The sequence below is a fragment of the Dermochelys coriacea genome, chromosome 3, assembly GCF_009764565.3.
Source record: "Dermochelys coriacea isolate rDerCor1 chromosome 3, rDerCor1.pri.v4, whole genome shotgun sequence".
In the NCBI taxonomy this organism is placed as follows: Eukaryota; Metazoa; Chordata; order Testudines; family Dermochelyidae; genus Dermochelys; species Dermochelys coriacea.
In genome coordinates, this window is record NC_050070.1 from 147,820,127 (window position 1) to 147,833,117 (window position 12,991).

The 12,991-nt window shown below is 39.9% G+C and overlaps 1 protein-coding gene across 2 annotated transcripts in view; it reads right to left on the reverse strand.

The window, feature by feature from the left end:
- Positions 1-12,991, reverse strand: part of RMDN2 (regulator of microtubule dynamics 2) — a 78,215-nt gene that overhangs the window by 36,212 nt on the left and 29,012 nt on the right. For both annotated transcript variants that reach the window (XM_038397860.2, XM_038397861.2), the window contains exons 6-7: positions 3,677-3,752; positions 447-524 (exon numbers count right to left, since the gene is read on the reverse strand). In XM_038397860.2, coding sequence (XP_038253788.1) covers positions 447-524; positions 3,677-3,752 — 154 coding nt within the window. The remainder of the gene's footprint in view (positions 1-446; positions 525-3,676; positions 3,753-12,991) is intronic.

Sequence of the window (12,991 nt, forward strand, 5' to 3'; positions counted from 1 at the left end):
CTGAAACAGGGGCAAGGCTAGGAAAGCTGAGCTATAGAAGAAATACCAGACTAAAGGGGGGGAAAAAAAAAACCAATAGAGGGGCTTGCAGAAAGGAGCTTTTACCTAACACCTAGCCACCAATGCTTCCTCTCCAAATTTTAGTTACCATTTCATTGATATGTGTAAATAATAAAACAAAATTCAAAACAAGGGGCTTTGAATAGCAGTATGTGGTATAGTTAACATGTGGGAGAATGATGGGTAACAAGGACAGTCTGTATTAATAACCAGGCATGTAGAAATGATTTCATGACAAGTACATAGCAATGCTTTGTTTACAGTTTCAAAGTTTCCACTTCAATAAACGTGTCATTTCTCTCAGATTTCAGTTACACTATTCCATTGTAAACATTATCATTTTTCAGCACATTCAAGTCAACTGTTAGGCATAGAAAACAACTTACTGAATAGCACCATCTTCCATTTAGGTAATATAAAAAGGGATCTTCAGGCTTAAGTTCAATTGCTTTGTCTAGATGCTCCTGTTAGAAATAAGTTCAAAAGAAAGAAAATGAGATATTCATTTCTGGTTGGGAGTTGCCTTCAAACTTTAAAACTGCATTGCAAAATCAGTGCAAATTTATTTAAATTCTCTTTTGTGACTGCTTTTGCTACAGTTCAAATGATCTGTAAATATTTTAACTGGCAATATCCTTGCTTACCGAAGAAAACCACAAACAATTATTTAATAACTCTGCACATAACGTACCATAACATTGCATTTAGAATACGACCTAACAACTCTGAAGTTCAAACAAACAGTTGAAAGAGCTTTAAAACAAACAAACAAGAGACTGATGTACTCCAAACCTACTAAAACTTTGGTTTTATCCCTATCGGGTATTAGAAAAGTATAGCATATCAACCCCATGCGAACACTCCTATTTTGCTTCCTAGATATCGTATGCTTGAACTAATGATCAACTACTGAAGTGTAACTTTCGCTAGTGTGGAACATGGCACCACGTAATCTTTTATATTTAGAAGTAGGACCTGGTTTTCTGTGAGGTGGATAATGTGAAAATACATCCATGGCAGATAGTCAGAAACCTAGAATTAATTGGACATAGGATAGGAATTGAACCACAGATCTAACTTTTCAATTGAAATGTGACTTGAAGTACAGCTCCTGTGCCTGCACGCCGCAGTTCTGGAGATAAAATGGGTCTGAATTAAACAATACAAAGGATAATAAAAATCAAATTAGATGGTTTTCTTCCAAACCCACCTTTCCCCTCCTCCCTCCATTTTCAGGTCTCATTTTTGAGGCAAATTATTTCTGCATAACCATTATTTCAAGAATAAGGAGTTTTTTCCAACCCTGATTTATCACTTGCCTCTCAACATAACTTAATTGTCAGATACTGTAGGTTTCACTTTTCCTAGATCTCTTATTTTTTTTAACTAAGCCAATCACTAAAATAGTGGTATAAAGTATTATAACTTCTCATCTGACCCACTCAAATGATCATATTCTTGCAGATCTGAGAGTTCCCTATTTCATTTTTTTTGGCAAACTATTCACATATATACTACTCTTCCAATCTATTTTTCCCTATAATTCCCATGTTTCTATATTACTCACATAATTTCAGAAGTTACGTCTGAAGAGGAGAATCTTGCTGAAAATTGTACTGTTAACATTTGAGATTCTTCTTAAACTCACTCCTTTTATAACTGCAAAAATTGCTTTTTAATTACATGACCTCTTGTAATTATATCTGGCTCGTGATCGATCCATTTTCCTCAATTCTTGCCCTTTGCTGTGTGTCGAGATATTCTAGGCTTTACTCACTTGGAACTGTTAGGGTGGAATGCTGTCTAAGATGAGTTATGTACTATATTGATAGTATACAATATGCTCTTTTGCATCCCAATTTAAAATTACACCTTTCAATTTAGACAATTGCTAACAATTTTACTTAATTATGGAAGCATTTTCATTGATATAAACTGCATTATTTGGCATAGGTGTTTATTAGTTGTGCTTTTTTTTTTCCTTTTTTTTCCTTTTCTTTTCTTTTCTTTATTTACTGTGTAATGTAAAATGCCCTAATACCGCTGAATAGTGCTATATAAGAGACAATTCTGCTACCCTTGCTCTTGTTGAACAGCAGCACAAGTTTATCAGCCTTCTATTTCTGGGTCTCATTCATTCATTGGGACTACTTGTGCAGCAAGGTGGTATGCTACATGGATCATATAGGTGCATGTGAGCCTCAATAAATAACGTTTACAAATAATAGCAGACGGCAAAACCTCTCCTTAGACACCTTTAAGTTACAACTAAAATTTTAAGCTTTCTGTGGCAGAGACTTAGTTCCTTCTTTTTGTTTTATAAAGTGTGATGCACATCCATGGTGCCATGTAATAGATAAAAATTAAACATCAAAAGAAACCTTAAAAACTGGAGCTACAAAGGAAACAACACAGACACTGGGCACTGGTTGGTGTAGCTAACAGAAGCAGGGATGCTAGCCACGGCATTCTCTTGCCAGTATCCTAGGGGCCAGGACTTCAAGAAGCAGGCTGAGGGTCTCTGTGGGGGTATAATCTGTTGCTGTAGAGGAGATGCTGGAAAGAGGTTGAAATACAGGCTTGGGGGAGCAGAGATGAGTCAGGAGAAAAAGGAAGATTTATGAGTCACCCATGTAAAGATGATAATTGAAGCCGTGTGTGTGTGTGTGTGTGTGTGTGTGTGTGTGTGTGTGTGTGTGTGTGTGTGTGTGTGTGTGTGTGTGTGTGTGTGTGTGTGTGTGTGTGTGTGTGTGTGTGTGTGTGTGTGTGTGTGTGTGTGTGTGTGTGTGTGTGTGTGTGTGTGTGTGTATGTATCCCTGGGAAAGATGTAAAGCTAGAAAAGGAGGACAAGGACAAAGCTCCTAGCAAGACCTTCCCCCATGTTACAATGCTAAGTGACATGGCCCAAATTTCTGAATATGAAATATGCATGCATCTGCAAATGGAAAACATTAAACAAAATTATCACTTCCCCAAGGTGACATGAAGCAACATCAATCACTGTAGGAAACTGCTGCATTTAGTGTTAAACATGTTTCAATTTTCTATTTTTTTTTTTAAATTACAACAGCAGAATCACTTTTCCCCATTTTGCTTAGGTCAAGGAATAAAGCAAAAAATCTTGGCATTGATATATGAAGTCATATTTAAATCTTTGTAGTTTGAAAGCTAATGGACAATATGTGGTAGAAGCACATAAAAATAATTTCGCAAAAAGAAAAGGAGTACCGGTGGCACCTTAGAGACTAACAAATTTATTAGAGCATAAGCTTTCGTGAGCTACAGCTCACTTCATCGGATGCATTTGGTGGAAAAAACAGATAAATCTATCCTCTGTTTTTTCCACCAAATGCATCCGATGAAGTGAGCTGTAGCTCACGAAAGCTTATGCTCTAATAAATTTGTTAGTCTCTAAGGTGCCACCGGTACTCCTTTTCTTTTTGCGAATACAGACTAACACGGCTGCTACTCTGAAACAAATAATTTCTTAACCATAACACTGGCATTGAAACATGCCCTGAGGCTAAATTAGTTTGCTGAAAAAACCTCCCTTTTATACTATCAGGGAAAGTAAATTAAGAAGAGTTGTTAATGAAACTACTAAAAAAAAACGTACCTTAAAGAGACAGCCATTCTTGATTTTGTTTTGTATACTGTCAAACTCAGACATATAGCCACACATAATTGCAAACCTGTGGGGAAGAGAGGGGGAAGCAAAGCAGCAAAAATAAAGTTCACACATTTATGATCATTTCAGTCAAACCCCTTTGAACCAAATTATAAAATATTTCCATAATTACCTCAGGAATAGTCTAGCAATGTATAAAGATTTACTGGCTGGCCCAAAATTTAATGTGAGTTGTGCATATTTGGAAAATAGAAAAGCCATGATAAACTGGCATCAAAAATTTGCCAGACACTGAGAAAGTATAACTGATTTAGTCCGTCAATGGGGTTTGAACCAGGGACCTTCCTTCAGAGCTGAAAGTATGAGTTTCCACTACTTAAATCAAAGGACTAAGAATAACATTTTTAAAAGTACCAAGTGACTCAGGCACCAAAGTGCCAGTTACAAAAGTGACCTAGGCACTTAGGAGCCTAAGTCCATTGACTGAGTGCCTAAGTCACTTCCCCCCACACTCCCAAATGGAATTAGGCACTTCTGAACATTTTTACCCTTTGGGTTCTAGCTGTCAGCTGTAATAAACTAATTAACCTTATGTGGACCAGCCATGAGAGGTGGAGAAAGATCCACACTCTCTTAATATGGGTTACATAAGCAGCACACATTTATCCTGGCATACAGAGAAGGGTGAAAGTTGCCACAGATGCGGTTGTCGAGCTTGAAAAAGGAGCCCAGCTTGCTATACATAGAAAACAGCATTATCATATCCTGTCTTTCAGGACCTGAAGCCAGCAGTGAATCTGCTGGAGCAAATCATTTCACCTCAATGGTGGAGCAATCAGCACACTCAGTATCACAACTAAGCAGCACCAAGTAGATTAGCTGAACACTACGTTGCGTCAGTGTTATGTCAAGAATGCCAGTGGGGGTGACAAGACAGGCCCTGGACAGCACCGAGGAAGGAAACCCATGATGTCCAAAAGCAAAGACAAATACTCACCTAATAGATAGCATGGAAATACTGAGCTTGTGATCATACCAAGGTGTGCTCAGGGGCATGGACTTAGGGCAAGGTGGGCAGCCAGCATGAGTTGCAATTATTTTAACTGCATGAATTGACCATGAGATATTAACACCATCCTCATCTGCAAACACATATCCTCACATCAAGCCGCTACTGATAATATACCTGAGGCGCGAATAAGGCCAGCAGGACCACACACATTTGATAGGAATGTAACTGCAGCAATTGGCAGCTATGACTGAAAGAATACAAGATTGGCACTCAGATCACATGGTTGCATCATTCATGTATTCACAGGCTAGCAAGGTTCACAGAAATAGTTTCTTAATTATTACAAGAATGCAATGATCATCACATCAGTTACATGGTACAGGAGAGATTTGATAGGGATGTTAGAAACATGAGTGAAAGCAAAGGATAGAACTGATAGTTCATGGTGTGCAAAGCTCAGAGAAGATCTTGTATGTACATCTTCTGTATAAATGACTTTCACAGATTCCATTTGTCTGGAATATGCAGGAAAGCACACAGAAGTAGAAGATGCAGCTACACAGAGACTAGTCTATGATATTGTATTTGAGAAACTGTATGTGATCATGTAATTAAAGCCTGTACCAGACTGCATATTCATGAAGGATAGGTCCATCAATGGCTATTAGCCAGGACAGTCAGGGATGCAACACCATGCTCTGAGTGTACCTAGCCTCTCTGTGTACCAGAAGCTGGGAGTGGATGACAAGAGATGGATCACTCAATGATTGCCTGTTCTGTTCATTCCCTCTGAAGCACCTGGCATTGGCCACTGTCAGAAGACAGGATATTGGGCTAGATGGACCATTGGTCTGACCCAGTATGGCCGTTCTTATGTACAAGGGAGAAGAGTGTTAAGATTGTGTGCACAATCTTAACTCCCATTTCTTGACTTGTGAATGCTACCTTAACTTTCTCTTGAGGTAGATTTTGTTATGGAAATGTATATAAATAGATTACACTGTACTCAAAGATGTAGCACTAGGTATAATCAGAGTATTCTCAGCTAAAGGTGGGGCTCTTTGTGATGTGCTTACACTCACGAGTGAACAATCAGAATATAAATAGACACTTCAAAGCTTATTTATTTTATTTATGGCTTTTTCTGCTGTTACTGAGTAAAGCAATGTTTTCACTCTTTGCTGCTGCCTAGCTTTCTAGAAGTTTTTCAAATATCTTAATCTCCCTTTTACCCATTCCTCCATGTTCGTTAGTTGTTCTAGTGTTTCTAATATTCTGTGTCTAGTTAACTTTTAAATTTCCTAAAATGTGTGTTCTGTTACAGCAAACCACACAATGCTGCTCTTTCTATGGTTCCAAGCCAAGTCACCTACGGACTTCTATCACATTCCTCCCCTCACGGTGCATCTTAGAACCTGTTGCCTTAACTATTTAAAAAGAATAATTTCACATGAAAATTCACCCCTAGGAAAAAAAACACACCCTATCATATCTTGGTTTTTTTCTCCTCCCTGTTTCAATATGAGCCCATGATCAATTGTTGGATGCAAGCAGCATTTTAACAGGGCAGCCATGAGGTGCCAGTTGAGCTATTCATTTAGGCCCCAATTCTGGAATGTTTATCTTTTATGTACATTGATTTCTATGGGATGACTCACAGGCATAAAGTTAAGCATGTACATTAAGTGCTTGGAGGATCAAGGCCTTCATTCCAAACTGTCTATAATTACAAGATTTTTCAAATTATGATAAATAACTAGGTATGGAGACATTAGCATTTCAAAAGGAAATTTAGGGCCACTCAAAAAAAATTATAATTGGGGAAAATATTCTGTTTTAGAAATATTTTAAATGGACTCCCTCTCTAGGTTTGTATTATTTGAACAATATTCTCATCTTCTTGAAACTCCAGGAGCTTATGCACGCTTACTGATGTGCACATATTACTTCAATTATGATGGAATCATGCATGCATACAGAGAGGAAAACAGACCCCCTGGGCCTGATTTTAATTTGCCCTAAGGCCACTTTACACCACTGTATAGAAGTATTAAAGCAGCATAAACTCAAATATGGTTTCTTAAATCTTGTAGAGTTCAGCTAAGACATTTAAGATTTCACAATGCATTATTAAATCAAAATAAAGAGTAATCTAAAAGAGAAAAAATAAGTTGAAGTATCAAGTTAAAGTGAGAATTATGCAAAAAACTTAGCAAGTAAATGACAGTAAAAGAAGAACAGTATGTTAGTATTCATTTATTTTAAGCATTATTAAATCTCAGCTTTATTGGATTCTTTAAAAGATTTAACAGTTCAAACTACTAGTGAATTCTTGTTAAATGTACATACTGTAATTGTTGACACAAGTAATAAAATATCATTTTACTGCTTATAAATAAATCCAACGCTTTTATTATAAGAATCAATGATAAAAATAATCATGTTATGAACTGCTGATTTCTGATACTGCCAATGTTTTCTGGTAAGGCATTAAAGTGGGCATAACATTTGTTGAATTCATGCGACTCTCAGACAGATTGTCAAACATTGTTGAGCAAGATGTACACTGAGCAGAATCTGGCTAATCACGCTGGTACGGAGTCAACTTAAACAGCTGATTTCATATGGGAAAGAGCCGATAAGGAGAAGCGAAACTAGGAAGGTCACGAAAGTTCAGGTATTTAGAGAGAGGGGAAAGGTACTAAAAATGTTATTTGGCATAAATTACTCAAATCTAGGCAACATGTTTCCTACCCCCTTTACTCATTAGGTGCTAATCAGATAAACTCAGCATACCATGGCTAAACGGATTGCTGCTGGAAAAGAAAACAATGAAAAGCGAACAAGCTAATCCCGCATCTTGCAGTATTTTCCTGTCTGTGCGTGACAAGGGAAAAAGGGCCCTAGCTTAAACCAGTTCAGAGCAGTACTTTTATTTATAGTGATTATCTGTAATATGAAGAGATCCCAACAAAATACACACAAAATGAAAAACAAACAAGCTAAAAATATCAATTTTAAATACATTCCCTTTTCTAAAAATAAGGAACTCATACTTGCTGCATTGTTCTACTTTTCTATCTGCATAAACAGTAATGCTGGCAACTTGTGTATACAAATTACTTAATTATGTAGAGTTAAAATTGCAAAGCACGTTGGACAATCATTTGTGGATAGTGGTTGGTTAAAGACAGAATTGATAACTTTTCAGATTTCCACGTGTGGATGCATTCGTGTATAAATAAAAGATGGTAGGGAAGGTGAAATTTTATCCTTATTTGTAAACTGATAATCTATTATATGGATTAACCAATGTGGACTCTGTGGCTAGTTACAGGAGCACCTTAAAACACTAAACCAAAGCATGGGACTAACAAAACATGTGCTAATCATTGTCCTGCCCAACATTTTGGATGTTACTTCAAGACAAATAATACTTTCACACCTGGTAAAATGTTTCACTAGAGAAAATAAATCAAGGGGAATTAAACAATAAACAGCCAGATGAAAGTCTTCGGTGCATAAAGATCCATGTATGGACTTGTGGCATATTTATTAGCAAAGCTAGCAAAAGAAATAAAATTGGAACATTGCTTTTACTACACATATTGAAATATTAACAATCTCCTTTTATCCAAATTCATCATTTACCTGCATGTTCAGGGTTCAGAGCTGCACGCTGCTAGGGAACTTCCCTCTTAAGAGTATACCACTCCACAGTCACTTGCCCCATCTAGTGGTTCAATTAGGAACCAGCAGACACCTTTAAAGCGGGGAGTATTTAGTAATTCTTGGTATGACAATTTTCAGAGTAGCAGCCGTGTTAGTCTGTATTCGCAAAAAGAAAAGGAGTACCCATGGCACCTTAGAGATTAATACATTTATTTGAGCATAAGCTTTCGTGAGCTACAGCTCACTTCATCGGATGCATTTGGTGGAAAAAGCAGAGGAGAGATTTATATATACCCACCCACCCACCCACCCACCCACAGACAGAGAACATGAAACAATGGGTTTATCATACACACTGTAAGGAGAGTGATCACTTAAGATAAGCCATCACCAGCGGCGGGGGGGGGGGGGGGAGGAAAACCTTTCATGGTGACAAGCAAGGTAGGCTAATTCCAGCAGTTAACAAGAATATCAGAGGAACAGTGGGGGGAGGGGGAGGGAGAAATACCATGGGGAAATAGGTTTCAGAGTAGCAGCCGTGTTAGTCTGTATTCGCAAAAAGAAAAGGAGTACTTGTGGCACCTTAGAGACTAACAAATTTGTTGGTCTCTAAGGTGCCACAAGTACTCCTTTTCTTCATGGGGAAATAGTTTTCCTTTGTGTAATGACTCATCCATTCCCAGTCTCCATTCAAGCCTAAGTTAATTGTATCCAGTTTGCAAATTAATTCCAATTCAGCAGTCTCTCGTTAGAGTCTGTTTTTGAAGCTTTTTTGTTGAAGGATAGCCACTCTAAGATCTGTGATCGAGTGACCAGAGAGATTGAAGTGTTCTCCAACTGGTTTTTGAAGGTTATAATTCTTGACGTCTGATTTGTGTCCATTCATTCTTTTACGTAGAGACTGTCCAGTTTGGCCAATGTACATGGCAGAGGGGCATTGCTGGCACATGATGGCATATATCACATTGGTAGATGCGCAGGTGAACGAGCCTCTGATAGTGTGGCTGATGTGATTAGGCCCTATGATGGTATCCCCTGAATAGATATGTGGACAGAGTTGGCAACGGGCTTTGTTGCAAGGATAGGTTCCTGGGTTAGTGGTTCTGTTGTGTGGTGTGTGGTTGCTGGTGAGTATTTGCTTCAGATTGGGGGGCTGTCTGTAAGCAAGGACTGGTCTATCTCCCAAGATCTGAGAGAGCGATGGCTCGTCCTTCAGGATAGGTTGTAGATCCTTGATGATGCGTTGGAGAGGTTTTAGTTGGGGGCTGAAGGTGATGGCTAGTGGCGTTCTGTTGTTTTCTTTGTTGGGCCTGTCCTGTAGTAGGTGACTTCTGGGTACTCTTCTGGCTCTGTCAATCTGTTTCTTCACTTCAGCAGGTGGGTATTGTAGTTGTAGGAATGCATGATAGAGATCTTGTAGGTGTTTGTCTCTGTCTGAGGGGTTGGAGCAAATGCGGTTATATCGTAGCGCATGGCTGTAGACAATGGATCGAGTGGTATGATCTGGATGAAAGCTAGAGGCATGTAGGTAGGAATAGCGGTCAGTAGGTTTCCGATATAGGGTGGTGTTTATGTGACCATCGCTTATTAGCACCGTAGTGTCCAGGAAGTGGATCTCTTGTGTGGACTGGTCCAGGCTGAGGTTGATGGTGGGATGGAAATTGTTGAAATCATGGTGGAATTCCTCAAGAGCTTCTTTTCCATGGGTCCAGATGATGAAGATGTCATCAATGTAGCGCAAATAGAGTAGGGGCATTATGGGACGAGAGCTGAGGAAGCGTTGTTCTAAGTCAGCCATAAAAATGTTGGCCCACTGTGGGGCCATGCGGGTACCCATCGCAGTGCCGCTGATTTGAAAGTATATACATTGTCACCAAATGTGAAATAGTTATGGGTGAGGACAAAGTCACAAAGTTCAGCCACCAGGTTAGCCGTGACAGTATCGGGGATACTGTTCCTGACGGCTTGTAGTCCATCTTTGTGTGGAATGTTGGTGTAGAGGGCTTCTACATCCATAGTGGCTAGGATGGTGTTTTTAGGAAGATCACCAATGGACTGTAGTTTCCTCAGGAAGTCAGTGGTGTCTCGAAGATAGCTGGGAGTGCTGGTAACGAAGGGCCTGAGGAGGGAGTCTACATAGCCAGACAATCCTGCTGTCAGGGTGCTAATGCCTGAGATGATGGGGCGTCCAGGATTTCCAGGTTTATGGATCTTGGGTAGCAGATAGAATACCCCAGGTCGGGGCTCCAGGGCTGTGTCTGTGCGGATTTGTTCTTGTGCTTTTTCAGGGAATTTCTTGAGCAAATGCTGTAGTTTCTTTTGGTAACTCTCAGTGAGATCAGAGGGTAATGGCTTGTAGAAAGTGGTGTTGGAGAGCTGCCTAGTAGCCTCTTGTTCATACTCCGACCTATTCATGATGACGACAGCACCTCCTTTGTCAGCCTTTTTGATTATGATGTCAGAGTTGTTTCTGAGGCTGTGGATGGCACTGTGTTCTGCATGGCTGAGGTTATGGGGTAAGCGATGCTGCTTTTCCACAATTTCAGCTCGTGCACGTCGGCGGAAGCAGTCTATGTAGAAATCCAGGCTGCTGTTTCGACCTTCAGGAGGAGTCCACCCAGAATCCTTCTTTTTGTAGTGTTGGCAGGAAGGTCTCTGTGGGTTAATATGTTGGTCAGAGGTGTGTTGGAATTTTTATGGCTGACTTAGAACAGCGCTTCCTCAGCTCTCGTCCCATAATGCCCCTACTCTATTTGCGCTACATTGATGACATCTTCATCATCTGGACCCATGGAAAAGAAGCTCTTGAGGAATTCCACCATGATTTCAACAATTTCCATCCCACCATCAACCTCAGCCTGGACCAGTCCACACAAGAGATCCACTTCCTGGACACTACGGTGCTAATAAGCGATGGTCACATAAACACCACCCTATATCGGAAACCTACTGACCGCTATTCCTACCTACATGCCTCTAGCTTTCATCCAGATCATACCACTCGATCCATTGTCTACAGCCATGCGCTACGATATAACCGCATTTGCTCCAAACCCTCAGACAGAGACAAACATCTACAAGATCTCTATCATGCATTCCTACAACTACAATACCCACCTGCTGAAGTGAAGAAACAGATTGACAGAGCCAGAAGAGTACCCAGAAGTCACCTACTACAGGACAGGCCCAACAAAGAAAACAACAGAACGCTACTAGCCATCACCTTCAGCCCCCAACTAAAACCTCTCCAACGCATCATCAAGGATCTACAACCTATCCTGAAGGACGAGCCATCACTCTCACAGATCTTGGGAGACAGACCAGTCCTTGCTTACAGACAGCCCCCCAGTCTGAAGCAAATACTCACCAGCAACCACACACCACACAACAGAATCACTAACCCAGGAACCTATCCTTGCAACAAAGCCCGTTGCCAACTCTGTCCACATATCTATTCAGGGGATACCATCATAGGGCCTAATCACATCAGCCACACTGTCAGAGGCTCGTTCACCTGCGCATCTACCAATGTGATATATGCCATCATGTGCCAGCAATGCCCCTCTGCCATGTACATTGGCCAAACTGGACAGTCTCTACGTAAAAGAATGAATGGACACAAATCAGACGTCAAGAATTATAACCTTCAAAAACCAGTTGGAGAACACTTCAATCTCTCTGGTCACTCGATCACAGACCTAAGAGTGGCTATCCTTCAACAAAAAAGCTTCAAAAACAGACTCCAACGAGAGACTGCTGAATTGGAATTAATTTGCAAACTGGATACAATTAACTTAGGCTTGAATAGAGACTGGGAATGGATGAGTCATTACACAAAGGAAAACTATTTCCCCATGGTATTTCTCCCTCCCACCTCCCCCTCCCCCCACTGTTCCTCTGATATTCTTGTTAACTGCTGGAATTAGCCTACCTTGCTTGTCACCATGGAAGGTTTTCCTCCTCTCCCGCCCCCCCCCGCCGCTGGTGATGGCTTATCTTAAGTGATCACTCTCCTTACAGTGTGTATGATACACACACACACACACACACACACACACACACACACACACACACACACACACAGAGAGAGAGAGAACATGAAACAATGGGTGTGTGTGTGTGTGTATATAAATCTCTCCTCTGCTTTTTCCACCAAATGCATCCGATGAAGTGAGCTGTAGCTCACGAAAGCTTATGCTCTAATAAATTTTTTAGTCTCTAAGGTGCCACGGGTACTCCTTTTCTTTTTGGTATGACAATGTAATTCCACTACAGTATTATAAAATTTGTGAAAAACAAAATGTTCAGATACTGTATAAAAAGAATAAAACTTTATAACGCTTAGGTCTGGAAAAATAAAGAGCAAATCTTTAAAGACTAGATACCTACAACAGTGACACCACGACTGAGTTAATGTTGGTACTTAACTAATATCAAATACCCATATATTCAAACATGCTCATTAAACAAACATAATGGATACAGTTATTACTTTTTTCAGAGTAGCAGCCGTGTTAGTCTGTATTCGCAAAAAGAAAAGGAGTACTTGTGGCACCTTAGAGACTAACATTTATTAGAGCATAAGCTTTCGTGAGCTACAACTCACTTCATCGGATGCA